The 21,618-nt window shown below is 40.0% G+C and overlaps 1 protein-coding gene and 1 non-coding gene across 3 annotated transcripts; both read right to left on the bottom strand.

Moving 5' to 3' along the window:
- Positions 1–1,101: 1,101 nt before the first annotated feature.
- Positions 1,102–5,319, bottom strand: snai1b (snail family zinc finger 1b). 2 transcript variants are annotated; one of them, XR_004929742.1, is made up of 4 exons: positions 5,051–5,319; positions 4,221–4,775; positions 3,582–3,896; positions 1,102–2,267 (listed from the first exon to the last, which is right to left on the bottom strand). XR_004929742.1 is itself a non-coding variant. In XM_012862354.3 (3 exons), exons 1-3 carry the CDS (start codon positions 5,130–5,132, stop codon positions 3,715–3,717), a joined length of 819 nt encoding a protein of 272 aa, XP_012717808.2. In that variant the 5' UTR covers positions 5,133–5,319; the 3' UTR covers positions 3,044–3,714. The 2 variants fall into 2 exon arrangements, 1 of the variants encoding a protein (XP_012717808.2); XM_012862354.3 differs by lacking the exon at positions 1,102–2,267 and having other exon boundaries at positions 3,044–3,896.
- A 15,600-nt stretch (positions 5,320–20,919) lies between these two features.
- Positions 20,920–20,991, bottom strand: trnaa-ugc. Its single transcript has one exon. It is a non-coding gene; the product is annotated as a tRNA-Ala (tRNA).
- Positions 20,992–21,618: the final 627 nt, after the last annotated feature.

Below are 21,618 nucleotides of genomic sequence, written 5' to 3'. Positions count from 1 at the left end.
AACCCACCCTCCCACCTCCTCCCTCTCCAATGTCCAGTCTCTTCTCTCCTGTTGCTTGCCTCCTCCTATTGTCCTTAGATCACCCTTTTCTTCCTAATCTAATGTCATTTCTTCTCCCGCATACTGCTTCATTTTATACTGGAAGGCAGATGAGGCTGAATTAAATTTGAGGGTTTTTTTTAAAACATATTGTGAAAGGACCAAGCTGGAGGAGACTTCACTGCGACAGCTCCAGTGGAGAATGTTGGCACTGAGGCTGTGGGCAGTTGTGTAAGAGCGCTGCAGCTTGTAAGAGGGTTGGAAACTTTAGCCCACTGACTTAACCCTCTTGGCTTGAACCTGATCCTCCAGTGAATCAGCTCTGAAAAGCCTGACGTTCTGATTTCAGCAACACGCTCTCCCCCATCCAGCATGGGCTGCTTGTAAACCCTAGCACCTCAATGTTACAATCAACAGAGTCTACTCTGTTCACCTCTTGTAAATAAGCAGCTGAAGCTGTAAACAGATGCTTTCTATCAGAGCTTTTTTTGGAAGGGATCTGTTTGTGCAATACTGACAGAATATTTCCTATCCAGAACACAGTGTCTTGCAAACATATTTATACTTCTTCAGTTTCATGGCTGATTTTTTTTTTTCACCAAACCAATAAAGGAACACAATGCTGTATTAAGAGAAGGAAGGTAAAAGCAATTTCTCTTTTATTGAATTTTTAACTAAGGGAATCTGACAAGTGTACCATGCAGCATTTACATTGAGCCCCGCCTGAATCCATCTTTTTTCAAGTGTCCTGGCAATCCCATTTCAGACATACCGTATAAAGAAGCTGACTGCCTTCATGTGCCAGGGCGGTTTTGCTCCACAAAAAGGATATCTCAAGATAATATCCTAATGGCGTGATTGGCTTTGTTAAATCCAGAATTGATCCAGCATCAAAGTAGGCAGGTAAAATCCACCTTTTATGTCCTTAAATACATTTTGTTGTGTACTTGGGAGTCTCTAGGAATGCAGAAGAAGTGAATATAGTCTCTCCTGGAGGTGCGTAGATATCTTTGTTCTTTTTGGGTCATATTTTACAAGCTGTTCAGTTTTTTTTTTTACGTTTTTTTTTTTTAACCATTACACTGAAGTATTTGCTGCGCAGTCAAAATACTGGACTCTGCAGTACTTACACCATCCCCCAGCATGTTACAAAAATGGCCAAACGGCGGAGTTGTGGAACGCTCTGCGACCAGGAAGGGAACGGGGTGTGAAGTGCCTCAGTTAGATATAAAAAAACTGCACCGAATTGCTCTCAGACGTACCTCAGAACAGGAATAGGGGGAAATGTGGGTATAAATTAAAGAGGAATTCAGACCAAAGCGTTGCTGTTCCACTTTATATAGATTTCAATGTAAAAGGGAAAAACTGAAAACATCTCCCCTTTAAATCCTCAATGGGCTGAACTTGTGGATTTTCCTCCCCTGAGACAAGCTCATGGGGTGTCCTTTCATTATTGTCAAAAAACATTGTTTCCCCATTTAATTTCCTATTTTTAAGCAGGAAACACCAATTAGAGATTTTACATCTCTCATACAAAGGGCTATGGCCAAGAAGGCTGCAAAGAAACCATTTTAGACTCAAACGTCAATGCATTTAAGAAAAAGAAGTACTAGTGCATTGTAAGTGCACTTACAATGAGATGGACTTTCACCAAGTATTTAAAAAACTGTTCAAACACCAGCTCCTTGAGACTTAGGACAGTTTGCAGCTTAATCCAAGCAGATGGAGCTGCATATTTCATGTTATAGAAAATCTGAGAAGACAAGAGAGAAGCCATCAGTCTGCAAGACAGTCGTATTATGTGTCTGTCGCTAATGGTTCAGGAATGTCAAATTAGTCAGGGGACGCACGCGTGAGGCTGTGAACATCAAAATACTTTAAGGGGGTCAATATGATACCTATGAACATTTAAAAGGAAAGATGACAGCTCCAGTGATCTCATTGCCTCACAGCTAAAGAGTCACAGACTGCCTCCTACACTCAAACCAAAAGAAGTCCCCGTAGCAAGATGTTTAAAGCATTTAGGTAACCGAGTGTACTGTTTTTTGGCGGCAGAATGAAGATATCCCAAGGAGAAATTGGACACCCCTTTTAAAACCCTGTGCATTTTCTCTGCGCTGCGTGTCCAACCCGGTTGGCCCTTCAAGCAGAGCTCAGGCCTCCTCTGATTCATGACTGCGTGGGTGTGCAGGTGCTGAAGTGACGCTCACCTCTCACGTTCTCTTAAGCTGGAAAAAAAAAAAGAAATAAGGCAGCAGACAAATGAAAAATCCCCCCGATCAAAGCTTCTGTATTCATGAGTAGCGTGCATTCGCGACGCCTTTAGGGTGCTGTTTACATTGAGCAAGCCAAGTCATGCAATCTGATCTCAAGGTTCGACGGCCTCCTCAAACGCCCGCGTGCACGTGCGCGCATGCACCTCTCAACACAGAGAGCAATTGGGACTAAATTGTGTTACCTCACCAAGACATGCTGGCGTCAAGTGTGCGTTTCTGGGCCTTTAGATTGCTGCCACATGTTTGGACCCGGAATGCGTCGCCTCAGATGGACTTATTACAAGTTGAGCTGCTCGGGCAAATTTATTGCCCCCTGCCCAATTTCCTGCTTTCTTTTAGATGTCCCTACTGTGACAGGAAATGGGTGAATAGGTTCCCCACCCTTGCTTATTTTCCCATCCAAAACTTCCCTCCTTTGGCCTCATTTCCCCTAAGTCAGCATCTTTCTGCACTGTCTGCTTCCCAAACACCCCCCCACCGACCCTGCTCGCACCGTGTGCATCCCCCAGTGTTTCCCAACAGGCGGGCAGGTGTGTGCAGGTGTTCTTACCCATCACTCAACATTATATAAACCTCTCCCCGCTCCCTTCAGCACACACCAACCCATACAGCAGTGTGCGGCTCTATTATCCCCATTCACAAACTGTCATACACGTCTCAATGAACTCTTGTGTCAACACACAGCCTTCTGAAACACTATTACATTTAAAAAGACAAAAAACAAGCAATTTTTTTTTTTATAGAAACCACTTTATTTACAAAACGACAGAAATAAAAATGCACAACCTTCCATAGAGGCATCAAGTGAAAGGCATCTTCAACCAAATGCTTCACAAAAGCTCCAGATAAAAAATAAAATAAAAGAAGTTTTTAAAACAGTTTTTGGTCAGGCTCAAGTGAGCTTTTGTATCTTGGTATGGTCGTCTGACGAGGAGGTGGCAAGTGGGGTTTTCCATGTCACCTGTCGTTGAGGTTGCAGCTAGCGCGTCTCTCAGCGCCCTGCCTCCACGGTGCACCATGCGGACAGCTGTCTCAACACCCACACATCATGCATGTATAGCTTGGTGAGGAATGACATCCTCGCGTACGCACAAAACACACCCCAAAGCAGCTGCGACGACGTGGCCACGGTCCCGGACCGGCCGGCACCAGTGAAGTTTCCTGGGAATTAACTATCCCTTCAGCTGCCATCGTACAAAAAAAAACATGCAGCAAACAATGATGCGACCCCCCAATCTTTGACAGTCATGAAGTTAAGGCACTTACAGAAAGAGGAATTGCTTTGGACACGTACGGGATCAGTACCCCCTGCGTTGTCTGTGGATGTTGGCTCTTATTAGAACCCAAGAGCAGCACCAGCTGGGTCTTTTTAGAGGCGGTCGGGGGGGGAAACCCTGCTCTACAAAGAGGTACAACACCCAGAGGAGTTGTGTTTGTGCAGCAGGGACATGCGGCTGAAGGTCCGGGAGCAGGAGCCGCAGTGGTACTTCTTCACCTCGGAGTGGGTCTGCAGGTGGGCGCGCAGGTTAGAGCGGTCAGCGAAGGCCCGGTTACAGTGTTGACAAGCGAAGGGGCGCTCTCCTTTAAAAAAAAAAAAAAAAAAGGGAAGAAAGAACACTGTCAGCACCGGGGAGGAAAAAATAAACACTTTGCGCTTATCAAAGTCATTGTTTTTCACTGATCCACAGGAAAAAAAATGCAATGCAACAAAGCACACACCCCCAGCTGAGTTAATGCCGTCGTTACGTATGCGGACCGACTGCCGGGCTTTGAGATTAGATTTCGTCCCGCTAAGTAATGTTATTTGCTCCTGCGTCAATAATCATCAATGAGCACAAGGTGCAGCCAGTTGCATCAGCAAAAACCAGAACAGTGTGAATCAATCGAACCACTCGAAATCTTTACCTGTGTGCGTGCGGATGTGCCCTCTGAGCAGCCAGGGTCTGGAGAAGGCCTTGCCGCATGTTGGACACACGCAGGGAAGCGTGTGCGAGCGGATGTGCATCTTTAGAGCCCCCAGGCTGGTGTACTCCTTGGAGCAGTGTTTGCAGTGGAAGGCCGGACGCTGGGAGACCTCTGAGGGTATGGAAGTAGCCTGGGACGACGGAGCATTCGGAGGGAGCTGGTGGCTGGACACCTGATGATGCGAGAGTGCCGAGAGGCTGCCGTAGGTCTTACTGCAGTGCAGACAGTGGAAGATGCTCTGGATGACCTCCGGGCTGGGGGGATCGGAGGTACGACCTCCGTCCTCCTCTTCATCTCCGCTGCTGCTGGAGGGAGAGCTGCTGAGGTTCAGAGGGCCCAGAGGGGAGGGAGGCAGGCAGCCTGGGGTGACGGGGGAGAGCGCAGCAGGCAGGGCATCCGGGCTAGTGAAGAAGGGGCTGCTGGGGTGGCAGGTGAGCGCGGAGGCGTTGTTCTGTGTTGGAAGTTCGGCCAGCGGAAAGCTTTCAGGGACAAAGGCTGAAAACAAAAGAGGAAGTTAAGCACGGTGGGCTAAACAGATGATCTAAGCTTGTTATCATTCTTGCTCTCAGGTTGCAGTCTGGGCATCAAGCTTTCTCATCAACGCATTTTCCAGGTGAATAGATCAGTCTTTTCAGAAACCTGCAGGCTACATGTACCTTTAAAGACTCTATCCTGTGTCTGCAGGTATTTAGATGAATCACCTAAAACGCCATTTGATATGATTATCAAGATTTCATTTTTTTTTAAGTAAAAACTAAACAAAAACTTACCAGTTTGGCTTTCCAGCTGGCTTTCTCTGTAATAAGGCTTCTTGTTGGAGAAATACTTCTTGACCAGAAAAGATCGAGGCATGTTAAGCTCGAGTTCTTCCTCAGCCAAAAAAAAAAAACGTGACAAATCTCCACGACCAAATGCTGACCGGTCCCAGTGCGCCTCGGTCAACTGCTGTTTCCAGACGGACAGACGGGGAGACAGATCCACAACCTGCGAAGTTGCATGTATCTCTCCGTTAAAGTTTGCCTCCTCATATAGAGGGGGAGAACGCAGCGGAGTGGGTGGGCACGTCGCCGCCCAAAGACACACCCCTGCACGCCGGGGAGCCGCCATCCCCTCATCACAGGTGCCCGAAGTGCCAAAATCTGCGCTGAACTAACGACTGCGCAAGAAGCCAGGGCTCTATAGTTCACAGAGCAGTATAGACTCCCTCTGCAATATCAATGTTTGAGTTTTAGTCGATGCAAAAAAGTTTTAAATCAAGGGTCAGATTAGGATTCTCTGTTTTTCTAAGATAGAGATATGAGGTTAAACTTTCTTACACTTACATGACACGAAGACTCGCCGCAGTACGGTGGTTCTCCTAGGGAGCGTCAACAAATCACCTATTCTACAGACTCAGTGATAAACTCACTATTTTAATACTCAGAAGCGCCGTTTGTAATTATATGCTGACGTGTGTGACGTGTTAAATTATTACCATATAAAATGATGTCAAAGACTGCTATGGCAACATGAGCTTGACTGTATTGAATGTTTCCTTTTCAATAAAAGTATTTATTCAGAATCTGGAGGATGAAAAGGCATTAAGATTAAAATCAAAATCAAAACAAAAATGTCTTGGCTTTTTAGTCCAATAAAGTAAAACAGTACTAAATAAATCGGGAGTCCCCTGAAGTAAAAAAAAAATGCTTAAAATAACAGGATCTCACTAAAAAAAAAAAAAAAATGGATCACCAGTTCAGATAACATAAAACCTATGGAAATAAATCACGAATTATACATAAAAAATATAGAACTTAATAGGATACAAAGTTAACTACCCGAAACATTATAATCCCCTATTTCTACAACAAAACATTTCATCGTGAATTTGAGATGACGCACTTCTAGCACTGAGAAAAGTAGATTTTTCTCCCAGATTCTTGTATTAGTAGTTCAATAATTTGTGGACCATCCCTATGTGAGTCGCCACCTGGTACTCTGTGAGTTGTCTACAGCTGAAGTAAACCGATCTATAATTATTGTCCCGGTGCCAGCACTGGGTGAAACGGTCAAAAATGACACCGCTAAACCCAGAGTGAAAATCTGTCAAATATCCAACCTAAAAATAAGTTTAGCGGCGTCAAAAACCCGAGTGGAGCGTCCTCTACCGGCTCCTACTATAAATCCGCGCATTTCTCTTGCATTTCTGTGAAAAACTCTTTACTATAAAGATGAGAAACAGCATCCGTCGTTTAAGGTTCTGGTGGTTGAAAATATATAGACTGTGAAGGATACATTTTATTCATAAAAAGGGAGACAAACGGCCTGTTCTTTTTGGCACTCTTGGATACATAAAAGCTCAGTTCATCCCGATCGGTTCTCGTCTCCGCTCTCAGCAGGAGATCGTTCCGTCTGAAAAGGAGCGGCACTGTTCTCCTGCTTCCTCGCTGCGTGAGGCGAGGTCAAAAATTAAGCGAGCCGACGGGAACAAGATGATGATGTAAAAGATGGAGCTATTAAGCGCCTGCCTTCGGGGAGTGTGAAATGCCGGGAGGAAATTGAGTCTGCCCTGTTAAAATGTTGAGCGAGGCTTAAAGATGTTCTGAATTAATTCGTTTTAAACTTTTCATTTAGTTTTAAACCATTGGCTGTTTTTTTTTTTTTGCTTAACCCCCTTGTCTTCCACATGCGCGTGGATTTGCAGCCCGGATCACTTGGAGCTGTTTGTGCGCAAAGCGTTTGAATCTGCGCATCAAGTGGCAGCCATCAGACAGGAATGTCTCAGCCTTTAACTGGTGCTATTTAGCATTGAAAAGAGAGTCAGATGCTGAGTGGTGGTGGTGGTGGTGTGGGGGGGGGATTAGTGCACCTGTCCAAAAGGGCGCTATTGTCACAGCGTGCCCAAAAGTTCACACGTCGTTAGGGCGCTTGTTGATGCTGACGCCACGAAGACGCCGGCGGGTCAGGAGGGGGGGGGTAGGGCTGCAGTAAAAACAAAAAAGCAAACAGCCAAGCCCAACGTGAAAGTAATACTGCTGCTGCGGATTTCTTTCACGTTGCAACTCTTCGTGGAGTGCAACGCATATCACTTTGCGTGCTTCTCTTTTTCCTCTAGTCCTCCCCGTAAGAGTGAAAGCAGCTGATTATACGCATGTGCTCTGTGGAGGGGGCAGCTTGTCCGGAGGGCAGACTGCAGACAATTTGTGTTACAGCAGGTTAGAGTGACCCTGTGCCATGAAAGGTTTTCTGCAGGGAATAGATGTCCCACTCATCTGTGGCCCGGGGCATGAACCGGACACAGAAGCTGTGTCTGCACAGTTCATCTCTTGAATGCCTCCAAAAATCACTGCTGCAGTGGGAATGTTGCAGACGACAATGCACAATGTGTCTCACAAGGTTCACTTTTTAGAAAAAAAGGTCAGAATGATCGGTAAAGAGGCACAGTTCTCTGCTGTCTTTATTTTTATGCAGGATGTATGAAAGTTGGTTTTGACAGATCTAGAAAAATTGGCCTCCTCTGATGCTTCATATTTAGTAGGAGACTGGCCTCTTTCAACAGCAAAATTCATTGGTACAGAAGCTTGCAAAAGTTTTCACACCCACCTGGAATTAAAGGGGATTGTCTGAGTGTTTGCACCATTGCATTTACAAAACATCCCTACAACTTTGTTGATGTATGGTTTTGTATTGTGAAGCAAGCAATAAATAGGACTATATAACACCCCTGGGGCCCGTTCTTCGTATACGTTGCTTAAAACATCAAATGAGACATCCAAGATAATTTCATCCGGCTAATCATGATCCAGCTAATTGGGTTCTTCGAACACACCTGTTGTTTATGATTAGTATGGCTGGATTGAGTTATCTGAGATAACTGCTCATTCGTGCATTTGTTTAAAAGGGGAAATGTATCGATAGTAGTAACAATGATCAGCAGCGCTGCTATTGGCTGTTCAGCATGGCTAAAGAACGCCCACAGTTTTTCTCCTAAGCAGAAGCGAGCTTTTAATGGAAGGTTATGCCGAATTTGAGTCATTAATTAAAACAACAGGGAACACCTCAAAGTCTGCTAAAGCCAGGAGAGAGGGCTGGCAAAAAGCAGCAGACAAATTAATGCGTAAATATTGTCCATAGTAGATGTTTCTATCACTTTCTACAGTATGTATTTTTGCATTTTAATAATTTCATATTTACTTTGTTCTTTTATATCAGAGCCTCCACGGGACCCACTAGAACATGGGTACAAGTAAAAGTGAAATACAAAAATATTCTACAAAATGCTAGCCTTTAATTATTATACTTGTTATGGCAACAGATCCAATATCGGTGTCATTCCTTAGACACTGGAAGTAAAGGACGCGTGCAAACTGGGAATTTTAATCTCTAAAATCTTTATCTCTAAAAAATGAAGTTCTTCCTTTTCCAAGTCATCCACAGATTACACGGTAAAACTGTATTGCTGTATTGCTTGTCTAGATAATCCATCCATAGTTTTTTCTAATACAAAATACGGCTTGACAGGAAGCAAGCCTTTCAAAGTAAACTAAACTTCACAATAAAATAGCCTGAACAAATCTTCTTACTGAATATGATAAAAATAAAAAGCAAACCATCACACAAATAACTTAAATATTTTCTATTTATGGCTCTAACACCACTTTTTCCTCTTTAAAAGCCACTGTTAAATGATGTGTTTGTCTGTTTATAACAGCCACCAAGAAAATCTCTCTACAATTACACTGTCTGTATTATGACTGTCGCGCTGCGCTAAAGGATCCTCTCTATTGCGCAATACTCGATTAATTCGAAAAGCTCTGAAATTATTCTTGCACCTTCCGCAACAGGTTGCTGTCGTAAAAATGGACATTGCTACGGCAGACTTCTCTATCTCCTCCGCTTATAAAGCTGCGATCTAATCCTGTTTACATGAAATAAGCCTGCTCTCGAGCAGGCTTAAGTTTGCACACATGTTGCTATGACAACAAGTGCAGGATGTCTTTCGAAGAACCAAATGATCCAAGATCATGCCAAATCGTCAACAATCAAATTCAGCTAACTGAGTTAGCGACGTACGAAGAACGGGTCCCTGGAGTTAGTACTCTATTGTCATGATTTGGGGTTTTGTTTGTTTTTGTGTGGACTTTTCTGGACTTATTAGTGTCCACTCTCAGTCACCAGCCACCCGTCTCCTTCCAATCAGCTTAGTCATCCACCTGCCACCACTGTGCACCTGATCAGCTCCACCTGCTGCACTAATTAGAGGCTATTCTGCTTTTACTTCGTCTTCACAATTATGCACTATTTGGTGTTGCTCTGTCACACACAATCAAGATAAAAACACTGAAGTATTGCGTTATGACATTACAAACAGTTGCTGTGCATACTTTTGCAAGGTGCTGAAGTTGGTGTTTTAAAGTTGTGACTCAAACTCAAACACACACACAAAAATAAACAGTTCTCCATGCAGCTGATATGACAAACTTTAAGTGACCTAAAATAATTCAGTCAACGTCATAAAATAACATCTCAAGGACTGGCTTTCAACAACCAAATTCACCCTCATTCTTGAACAACTTTTGATCTGTTCAACTCTGAGTGTTAAACTCTCATCATGAATTTGAATTGAAGCGACGCCCTTCCAGACATCCATTCATCCATCCATTTTCTATACCCGCTTTTCCGTGCAGGGTCGTGGTGGGGGGGCTGGTGCCTATCTCCTGCAGTCAATGGGTGAGAGGGCCCTTCCAAACCACCCATTGTCATTGAATGATTGCATCAATTGCAGCTTTACATGTTAAAACCCAACCTACAATCGCAGATCAATCGGATGCATTGAAATCATTCAGTCAGCTCAGAGGACAGGTAACGGCCACTTGAGGACATTAACATAGTTGGTAATGCAGGTCTTCAGAAGCACAGTGGAGACTGAGGAGTCAGGTCTTTTGAATGTGTCTTTGGTACACTTCTCATTGTACTTCTAGTTTAGTCTGAAAGCCGTAGGATGAGTTTGTGATGAATGGCCTGTGTCATGCCCTGAAAAGATTATACCTGATGTATTCCAACTGTTCCACACAGTCTCACCGCTACATCTTTGTTTGCTTGTTTGTGCATTGAATTGAGGCCAGGATGTATGTGTGTGTGTGTGTGTGTGTGTGTGTGTGTGTGTGTGTGTGTGTGTGTGTGTGTGTGTGTGTGTGTGTGTGTGTGTGTGTTGCCCTGCAGTTCAGAGGTCCACCAGGAGGAAGATAAGATTATCCCACAGGAATGCATGGCAGTCCATGTGGACAGTACCTCCTACACTGGCTCCGTGGTTTTTGGTCACATTGTCCATCTAGCGCTTTGACACTTTCTGCCAGATGCAAACCGCTGTTCTGGTGGTTTGAGGATATTATGATGACGAACTTACAACATAATCAAAATCAAAATATAAATTGATTATAATCAGCCATTATGTTTTTTTGTTTTGCATATCTATGTAAAACAGGTCACCCTTGAAAATGAGACCTCGTTTCTCCATGAGATTTACCTGAATGAATAAGGATGAAAGAAATTAGACACTAACTGGATTCCATTTGAAACAAGTATAATTTATCAGCATTTATTGATGCCTTTTTCAGTGTATGATATTATCTGCATTTTACCTTCTCCACTTAGACTTAGACTTAGACAACTTTATTTGTCATTTTGTATGCACAGAGTGCGTACAGAACGAAATTCAGTTTGCCTTGAAAATTACAGTAAATTGCAGTAGATTACAGGATAAAGTAAATTACAGGATAAAGTGCAGCAGTGATTTAACAGTAAAACACCTGAAATGTAAACAATGCAGGAGAAAGAGGAAGTGTGCGATCACAGTGTACAGGTGAGTATTATTTAAAAACCATTTGTATGTGCAGAAGGGATCCAGACTGCATCCCTTTGAATGATGCAATACTTTAGAACAGAATTAAATACCAAAAGGGGTCATTAACAGTTATTTACTTTTTGACATGGATTTAATCTATTTTCAAACATTTTGTGTAGACTTTTTTTTAAGGAAACAACTGATAGTTTCCTCATAAAATGTTTGAAAACATCCTTTCCTACCCCTTGTTTGTCTGGGAAAAATGCTCACACTAGTATGTGAGTTAAACATAACTTTTAATAGTTCAATGCACTTTATTTGTGAAGTAATTAAGAGTGCAAATGTTTTCCCAAGGCAAAAAATATACAATTTGATATTATAATGGCAACCTGAAATTAAGGTGTTTGGTTATATCATGTTCAAAAGCGAAATATTGTTAAACTATTGACCTGTTCACAGTCTCCCCTGGTTCTTTTATCTGGTAATGTGGTATTTCTATTGCATACTTCTGTAGTAAAAAAAAGACTCTTCAAACCGTAACTATATTTTACTTTATTTAATCTAAAATGCAGAGGAATGTTTACAGTTTCAGTACTGGGTTCTCATGATAACACAATGCAAACGGTACCTGAGAACCCCATTTGTTCTCACACGCAGACCTTAAATAAGAAGCATGTGTCCAACCATTCAGGGGCATGTACAGTATGAACAGCATTCTGTTCATCACATTAGTGGAGAAGATCATGCTGTAATACAAACGTGTCTTTTCTGACGCATTTTCCCATTAACAGCCATTCTGTCCAATCCAAGTATGTCAGACTCTGGCCTCCAGAGTTCGTTTATCTGTAATTTCCATGGTAACCACCTTTGCAGTCCAGTCTCTGTAATTTCATAATATCCAACAATATTCAGTGTTATTTTGGTTTGAATTTTATAATCAATAAGATATATTTGTTGTAAGGTAAAGTTTAGGCTATTTTTATACATTGCAAGTCAGAGTCTGCTGTGATAGTAAAACTTTTCTGTCTTTTTTGCTTTAGATAAAAATGGCAACTTTTACTGTAATATGATTTCATTATCTGTAGATAAAAGTGTACATTTTCCTAACGCCAACATCAAATATTGTTCACTAAAATATAAAATGAAAAGAAGAATCACAGCTGGTTGTTTCACATTGCTTCCTACAATCAGCATTTTATACTTCCGTGACATTTAAAAAGACAAATAGCATAAACTGGTGAAGCTTTATTTATTTATTTATTTATTTATTTATACACGTGTATAGGGGAGAAGAAGTGGTCTAGTGGAGCATGGCACTTGCGAGCCTAGGTCCGCTCTGGGACAGGGGTAGAGTCCACGGTTTCCACAACACGGAAAGTAACAAAAAAAAGTGGCAATATGCAGCTAAATGGCTTGAATTCCATCAGCGGAAAAGAACATAACGCAGAATGACTCCAGAAGAGTGTAGTAGTGAGGTGGATGCCCTGTGTGCCATACTTTTCTGTTTACAGATGTTCCTTTCTGTGCTGCAAAATAGCTACCAAGCTCTCCAGATGATGTGGAAGCAGAGACAGAGACCGCGACTCCGTCAAAGAAGGAGACAACTCCATGCAAGTATGTCCAGGATGCAGTGTTGATACATATTACTGGGCATGCGCACACACACACAGGCACCACTGCTATGTATTTTGTCAACAAAACCAGGCTGTTCTAATGCAGAATGAGCAAACATAATATAAATAAATAAAATTAGATTTAAAAATATTTTAAAATATCGCTCAAATTAAAGCTGAAAAAAATTTCAACGTTATGTTGAGTAGAAATTTGTTGGCCAACTCTCCCTAAACTTAAACCCATAAGTAGTGTGGGAACTGTGCATTTATAGTGTTGGTAGGTATGCCTGCTGTGCTGTAAAATTGCTACACTGTAAATTTATTTTTTAACAGCTTGGAAAAGCTGCATCAAACTGAAATTTCTAAATTGATATTGACAAATAAAAGAGGGCGGACTGGCCATAGGGCTCCTGATGACCTGGCCTTTATTTATTTAGTTAGTTAGTTGTAAATAAATAAGTACATAAATAAATAAATAAATAAATATACAATCCACGCAGTCCATGTAGCTCACTGGTCTGGTCATTCAAACTGTTTGCAGCCCTGAATCCAATGAGGCCTGTGTGTCATTTAGTAGTTATGCAGTTGCGGGGCCAGGGGGCGCTATAGCACCCCCAATAAAATATTAGATTATTATTTTCTTTTTCATCTAAGTTAATAATATTTAACATGATTGTTGTGATATTTTCATCACAAAACACCAAATTCCAATATACAATTAACTATATGAAGTTAAATTAAAAAAAAAAAATTAAAAAAACTATCACACAACAGTAATAGAACTGTATGTGTTGATTAAAAACTATTGCCTCAAAAGAAACCCTTGTTTTGGCGCACAACACTTACATTCAGGTGGTTTTAGGTGTTTTGGAAAAGATGAAGCCTAGCTCCAAAAAGGGCTCAAGATGACCCAACCTGGAAGCAGCTCTCAGCAGACTTTCCGTAAACAAAAAATGAAAATTAAAAATAAGTGGAGGTCAGGCTCTGCAAGCTAGCATTAGCGCATCTAACAGGGATCCTGATGCTGCACAGATGCCTGTTGGTGATTAATTAGCCGCAGAAAGAGAAGTCAACAATATGTCTGATAAGATGAGCAGAGGCCAGATGTAGGTCGAAGGATGCTGCTGATGCAGGGTGGTGCTGATGAGAGGGCTGGAAGCACTGAACCAACAGAGATCTAAGCTGATGTTTTAATTCTAAAGTAGTTTATCACCATTATTATTGGATGACAACTTCTGTTTTCTGAATAATTATTAATATTTAACACTTTACATTATACTATAAAACCTGGTGTTATATTTCAGTTATACTAAAACTGGCACTTATAAATTCCCAATGGAGTGAAATGTTTTCACAATATGGCTCATGTTTTCTGTTTCTTTTTGCTTTATCTTTCAGCCTCTGCTCCTATCCATATATATTCCTGTATGTGATGGAAATGGAGACAACTTCTTTTAGTTCTCCTCCAGTCGACTCCACAACTTCAGGCCTGATGACTTTTTAAATTTCACACTTTCTGTGTACAGCTCAGTACCTAATGTACAATTTGATATTAATTATGATTAAATATTTAAATGTGTAAGCAGATACCCTGTGTACGGCTGGTCAATATATTGAGTTTTTGAAGATAGTAACATATTTTCATGTTAATGGTAAGAAAATATTGCTAAAATGACATGGGTTTCTTGAGGACATACCTAATATTGAGAAGAGATAAATGTTACAGAATGAATCTGTAACTGCAATAATCTTATCGAAATCTTAAGCCTAAAACTAAAAATTCATTGTTTTTAAGGGTAATTTGTTTGTATTTTTAGGTATTTTATGTTATATTTTATGTCCTTGTTAACACCATGAGGCTTGAGGTTAAAATTGGCTTCATGATACTTTAAATTTGGCTCTTGTGGATTTGATTTAGAACTGCCTTTGTTCTTTGTCATTTCCTACAATAAAACTATTGAACTGTAGATTGATAGATAGATCTATTTAAAAAATATTACTCATGTTTCTGTCCCATATTTGTATAACATTAGTATACACTTATTTTTTGTCCATTTAAAGCACCGATTGAAATGACTGTGTAATGCAAAAATTCATAATTTTTTTACTGCCCACATATCCATGGATGGAATCAGAGAAGGATCATATTTTGGAAGCAGACTCTGACCAACAAATAAAAACTAATCTGGATCAAGGGGATCAACCCTTTCATCAGCCATCCTGAGAATGCTAACTCTATTAGCAATGGATGTCTAGAGGATCTCAGCAGAAGTCAAGATGGACCAAGATCGCCACTTCTGCAAAAATGTTCGTCTCCCCTGTTTGGAGCAAACAGCGAAGTTTGAACAAAGGCTGACTTGATCAATATTTTCCACATATGCAGATACATCTGGGGAAACAGAATACAGTGAATCCACTGCAACTGTTCACATACTACATACTCAGTCACATCTCATGTTTGTATATGCCTTAATTGAATAGCAGAATACCACATATTCATTATCCACTTAATTGGTGACTTGCAGACGTCAGCGTTCTGAATGAATTTGTGCATGCATCTGTATGTGCTTAGAAATGTAGGAACAAATGATCCTGTGGATAACCGGGTGGCTGTTGCACTGTGGAAACTGGCAACGAACACTGAATATGGGGCAGTGAGTCGTCTTTTTGCCATTGGTATTACAACGGTTTGCCATTGCCTTTAGGACTTCTGTAATACTGTCATAAAATCACTGCTTCCTGAATTCATGAGGACTCCAGACGGCGGAAAGCTGTTGGAGCTGGCAACGTTTTTTTTTTAAACAAATGGATGGGCGCCATAATGTGTTGCCGCAATAGACGGCAGTCACATTCCTATTATTGCACCTGCAGCATACCGTTGTGACTACTTAAACAAAAAGGGTTTGTACTCCATCAAATTACAGGCTGTTGTTGATGAAAAGAAAAGGGCCAGTTTTGGGATGTGTGTGTTGGCTTCCTTGGGAGCATGATGCACGTGTCCTATATCACTCTTAAGCTGTGGGATTTGTTGAGCGAAGGACTAAGGCTATTTAGGCAAAACACCGTCAATTTCAATGTCCGTAATGTACGGCACTATTTGATTGGAGACCCTGTGTACCCTTTGAAAACCTGGCTTACAAAACCCTTTTCAGATAATGGCCAACTCACCCCGCAGCAACACCGATACAATGCCAGCATAAGCAATGCTAGGTCAGTCGTGGAAGCTGCTTTTAGGAGGCTGAAGAGTAGATGGAGACGTCTCCTAAAAAGAAATGCTTGCCGCTTAGACCTCACAAAGAAGATGGTCATGACCTGTTGCGTGTTGTGAAATATTTGTGAAGCAAATATTGACCAGTACGTTAATGATGATAACATTGCTCTCAGCGACATTCAGCCACCAGGTCGTGTATTAGCAGAGGGCAAACAGTGTGAACTGCATTAAAGGAGTATTCTAAAGGTAATAAAGGATCCACGTGCAGAGCCGATGTTCGTCTTTCGCCTCCTTTTGTCTTTGATATTAGACGCTCGTTACATTTCACAAAAATGCAAACTGCTGCATAAACGTTGGTTTTCTAAACTGTATTTAGAATTTGTTTTCAGAGCATCACATTTGTACACAGCTATAAGTGAACAGAATAGCAATGTGAGCTATTTATAAACATTTATAACACTAGTTATATATAACTAGTTTTAATACCTCTATGTTATATAGGGATTTTTGAATATAGAGATAGGTTAAAATACACTTTACATGTATAATTGCAAACATCAAAGTGCCCAAAGTGTACACAGGTGGTTATTTGTTAGTACATATAAGATGAGTGGGACTGCAGATACATGGGCTTTCACCTACAAATGAACATCTAGTTTGTAGAAGATTGCTCATCCTCCAGCATTTTAAGTATTGTTTCGAGTACGCCTAGCTGCTGATGATCCACTTCATCAGGATGTTGTCAGTTTTCCGTTTTCTAAAACACAAGAGAGTTTTTTTTTTTTACTGCAGTATAGGACTGACTAGCATAGGATTTTTTTAAATTTGTACATGAAATATTTTACAGTTTCCACATACGTGTTGGGATGCACAGAATAATTTACCTGCTCAGGAGAGCTATCAATGATGGCATCTTCTACACTGCTTTCCTGGCAGGACTGACTTGTTGATGGTCAACTAGTTGAGGTTCTGAATACAGAGCTTGTTTCACAGATGTATTATGACATGATACAAGGTTTACAAGAAAAAATGTCAGAAAAAAAGGATGAAGCTGAAGCGGTTCTGTAACTTCCCCTCTCAAAATGGAGTCTTGAAACACGTATGCTCTTCAAGGCACTTCTCATCGACTTTTCAGTAAAATGAAAGCAAGTAATCTTGTCAGGTTGCCTCCTTATTTTTTTATCTAGAGTGCCTATTAAAAAAAACAAATAGAGAGTAAAAATAAAGCTGGTCTCATTTTTGGGTTTTTTTACAAAGTTTTGTGTTGTTTTTTTAATCAGCAGGAGAATCTATCTTTAGCAACTTGTGTCACATTGACTTTAACCTGAAGGATATCGGTTAGGCTCTAAACACTGTTTTCCAACACATGTCTATCTATTAATCAGTTTATCAGTTTGATATAAAAAGGATGTACCTTTAAAGCATACAGCCATGTAAAAAGATCACTTCTTGCATGTACATCTCGTTTCAAGTCAACCCACAACATCGAAGCTGGGGCATTCAATTCCATCAAGGACTTCCCGTTTCTCGTATATTTTGGGTTACGTTTTTTCTTTACAGATGATCTCTAATTTACTCAAGCACGTTCTTAAACAAATGCCAGAATTCATGGTGGATTTTATTACGGTGAGCTCGCCAGGTCCCTCACCAACGAAACATCTCCACACCATGATACTTCCAGCTCCATGCTTCAAAGTGGAAACAAGGTTATTTTCCTTGGAAGGTTGTATTTGGTTTATGGCTAATATGTCCTCTGTCCTGGTGTCCAGATAGTTCAGTTTTAGACTCATCTGTCCAAAGAACATTATTTCAGAAGCCTGTTTTCTGTTTTTGTGGTCAGTTCGGCCTTCATGGTTTCCTGCATGTGCACCTAACAGAAAAGTTAGGGTTTTGCAGCAGTCTCTTTCTGAATGTAGAGGCATGTACTTTCATATTGACAGTAGATAGAGCTGCAAGAGCTGCAAGAGCTGCAAGAGCTGGATGACATTTTAGAGTCTACTTTTAGGGTGAACTTACTTGGACTACCATATATGGGTATGTTGGCATAATGTCCTCCACTTGCTGACCCGGTTCCCTAGAGACGAACTGCTGCTCCAATCTTTTATTGTTGTTTTTCTCAAGGTCTCAAAGGGCTCTGTCAAACTAAATATGCGGGGTTTAAAAAAGGTAAACCTCCTCGAATGAATTTGGATGTGCACCTGACATGGTGCGCCTCTATGTAATTTTAGACATTTTAAGTAGGAGTAAATGTGAAGGTGTCACAATTTATTTCTCCCCGTCAATTGAATTTTCTTTAATTACATGAAAAACATTAAAAGATATTTCTTTGAGGTTTTTGTTAAGTTATTATTGTTGACATTGATATTAAATATCCACGTGTTCATTTACATAAAAATAAAAACCCATACCGGATGTGTTAGGGTCTCTTAAACCCGTGTGATGCGTGCACCACATCTTACAAAGTGACGTTGAAGTTATTTGAATTTATCAATGAGTATGCTATAACTGGTCATGCAATTGTGCTATCTGTATAACACATTTCAGTAACAGGACATTTTAAAGCGCTGCACATGAACAGAATATATGAAAAGAAAACATTACAGAGGAAAGTACATTGCAGTGAAATAGTAGCAGCAGGTTAAGATAAAAGACAAGTTGGACATCAAAATTCAACATTAACATTCAAAGGAAACTAACAAAAAGGGTTTTTAGCCTTGATTAAAAGGAACTCAAGGTTTCAGCTCTTTTACAGTATTCTAGTTTGTTCCAGGTAAGTTGAATATAAGAACTAACAGCTGCTGTTTGGTTCTGGTTCTGCAGATATTAGGAATACAATATGTATTCTTCTTATTTTGTGATATCTGAGTTCTTAAATTTAAGTCTGTCCACTTGACGTTTATTCAGAAAAATATATTCTCATTATACGCTAAAATATGTCATAATCTTTTATTCATATTTCAACAGCTTAAAGGGCAATTTCTTTGTGCTCGTGTACGCTGTTTGTTTACAGAGTGTATTATTTTACAGACCAAATGAGGTTTTGCTCATCTATCGGCAACTGATGATAATGAAAGTCATTAATAAATTTGCCCACACTACAGTTGCATTGTTGCATGTCAGCCAAGAACAAACAAACACTTGACAAGCCGAGAGAGTGAACAAGAGAACATCCACACATCACACACAGATGGAAACATTGTCTATTTTTGTGTGGTGGTGAAATTCAATGTTAGCTCAAAGCCCAGAGAGAAAGGGATGGAAATAATGTTTGTCAGAGCACGCTCAAGATTTATTTTCCTACAACTTCATCTAGAAATTCTTAGATCCCAGGAAGATGGTCTGAATCTTATGTCAGCTTGTGTCTTCATATTTGAGCATTTTCAGAACAACAGTCAGGCATATCTTTAAAATGCATTATCCAGTAACTTAATATATATACATATCTATATCTATCTATATCTATATATAGATAGATAGATAGATAGATAGATAGATAGATAGATAGATAGATAGATAGATAGATAGATAGATAGATAGATAGATAGATAGATAGATAGATAGATAGATAGATAGATAGATAGATAGATAGATAGATAGATAGATAGATAGATAGATAGATAGATAGATAGATAGATAGATAGATAGATAGATATATTTCTAAGGGGAAAATATAATTTTTTTTTTTACAAATATTGCTGATCTTTTTTAAAAAACATTTCATAAACTACAGCAGTTATTACTCAGCTTTTCAAAATTATTCATAGTAATTGTCTTCCATGCCTTTAAAGGCTTTATAGCACATTAAACACACTTTTTAAGTGATGCAGTATAAATAAACCTACATTTCTGGAATGCTTAATCTAATTATCCTTTCAATTTTCTTTAGTGTACATTATGGCTTTGATATAGTACTAGCACTACTACTACTATTACTACTACTACTACTAATCATAATTTTTAGTTTATTAATAATAATAATAATAATAATAATAATTGCTTTAATGTATTAGCTCTGTATACTTCAGGGGCGCAGTACTTTATGATCATAGTCCATTTCCTTTTATTTATTCAAAAAATAAATCACAACTAGAAATATTCCTAGATTATTGCCATTGTGTTAATAACAGAACACAAAAAAGTTACACAACGGAAGAATGACAAATAAGATAGATAATGATTAAAAAATATCCTGTATATTTCAAAGTTAAACATAGTAAAATATTCAGGGTTTTTTTACTTTCCCATCCTTAAATCTTCACCCTGTCAACTGTATTTAAATCGCCATTAAACCACAAATTTCAGAACCTATCGCCGCCTAGCGCCACCTGCTGTTACTAATGAATACTGTCGCTGTGAAATATTCCAACTCGCCACAAGATGGCAGCAAAGCACCAATTAAGTTTGTTTTCCACCAATAAAACAGCTATTAATTATGTTATCCTAATATTAAAAATACTGATCTAAAATACAAAACACATAATTTGGCTGCATTGTGACAGGTGTGTCAAAGCAATTTGATTTTAGGTCGGATTTGTGTCCACCAAGTGTCAAAAAAGAAAAACCGTTGTCCTGATAAAAAGATTAAAGGATGGTCAAAGACAATTGCGTTGACATGACGTGAATAAAGACAGAGACCAAAGATTGTAAAATGTTCATTAAAAACACTGCATCTGTAGCATCTGTGACAAAAAAAAAAAGGTCTTGTCTTGACTGGAGCGGAAATTTCAGTTTGAAAAGCAGTTGTACAAATGTTTTGAAATAAATGTGAACAATTTTAGTTGTTTTATTGTAAAGCGCTTCATACTTAAGGTCAAACGAAGTTCATAAACTACTGAACTGGAAGATTTAGAAATACATACTATTACCTCTATCAAGTTAGAAATGTAGTTCACCCAAGATTTTTTTAAAACATTTTTATCGAGGCTGCTCTTATATCATTAAAAATAATATCTGTCGCTGCCATTTGCAAGACAACAAAAATGGAGAAAAGAGTGGAGATGCCGGGGATTGAACCCGGGGCCTCATACATGCAAAGCATGCGCTCTACCACTGAGCTACATCCCCTACTGGACGTCAACGAACCAGGAAGTACTTTTTAACACTATCACACGGAGAGCGATGGCTGCTGGAAAGAACTCAATGTACGAAAGCTTATTTTTCAGTCCGCATTATGTCATTTCATTGTCCACATTTTCACAAGGTTTCGCCACTGTGTTCCAACTGCTTTTACAGTAATATGCAAGCATTTTATTAAATGTTTGCGGAAGTGTTTTTTTGGTTGAGATTATAAGACATCGGTCAACCCTTGTGATGAAAAGACAAAATCAGTAGGCCTAAAAGTTTGTATACTCTAGTCTTGGTGCTGTTAACCTAGCTGATGCTTTGTGCTATTTTTAGCCTTGCGTTCAGCCGGTGGACACATCTGTCTGACCAAGGAAGCTCGCCGTTCCCACGCTGAGTGGAAAAGCAAATAATGAACTGGCAGCGGTGACGCGCAGCCACAAAAGGCCACCATCTATATTTCTTAAATCAATAGCTGAAACGTATTTCTTGTCATCCGTGACGGTATAATCCTTTGGAGAATTTAAAATAGCTCTCCTGGTTACGTTTCGTAATCCCTCTCCAAGGGGGGAGCGTCGCCCCCCTCCGGTGAGCACAGACTGTTCTCACTCATGTTTATCATCGGTGAGT

The sequence above is a fragment of the Fundulus heteroclitus genome, unplaced genomic scaffold (genome assembly GCF_011125445.2).
Source record: "Fundulus heteroclitus isolate FHET01 unplaced genomic scaffold, MU-UCD_Fhet_4.1 scaffold_54, whole genome shotgun sequence".
Classification (NCBI taxonomy): domain Eukaryota; kingdom Metazoa; phylum Chordata; class Actinopteri; order Cyprinodontiformes; family Fundulidae; genus Fundulus; species Fundulus heteroclitus.
This window is presented reverse-complemented; position numbering and strand designations above follow the sequence as displayed.

Coding starts and splice junctions, on each gene's coding strand:
- snai1b (XM_012862354.3), bottom strand. CDS start 5,132: ATGCCTCGATCTTTTCTGGTCAAGAAGTATTTCTCCAACAAGAAGCCT. Junction 4,776..5,050: donor CCAGCTGGAAAGCCAAACTG/GTAAGTTTTTGT, acceptor TTTTGTTTTCAG/CCTTTGTCCCTGAAAGCTTT. Junction 3,897..4,220: donor GCACATCCGCACGCACACAG/GTAAAGATTTCG, acceptor TTTTTTTTAAAG/GAGAGCGCCCCTTCGCTTGT.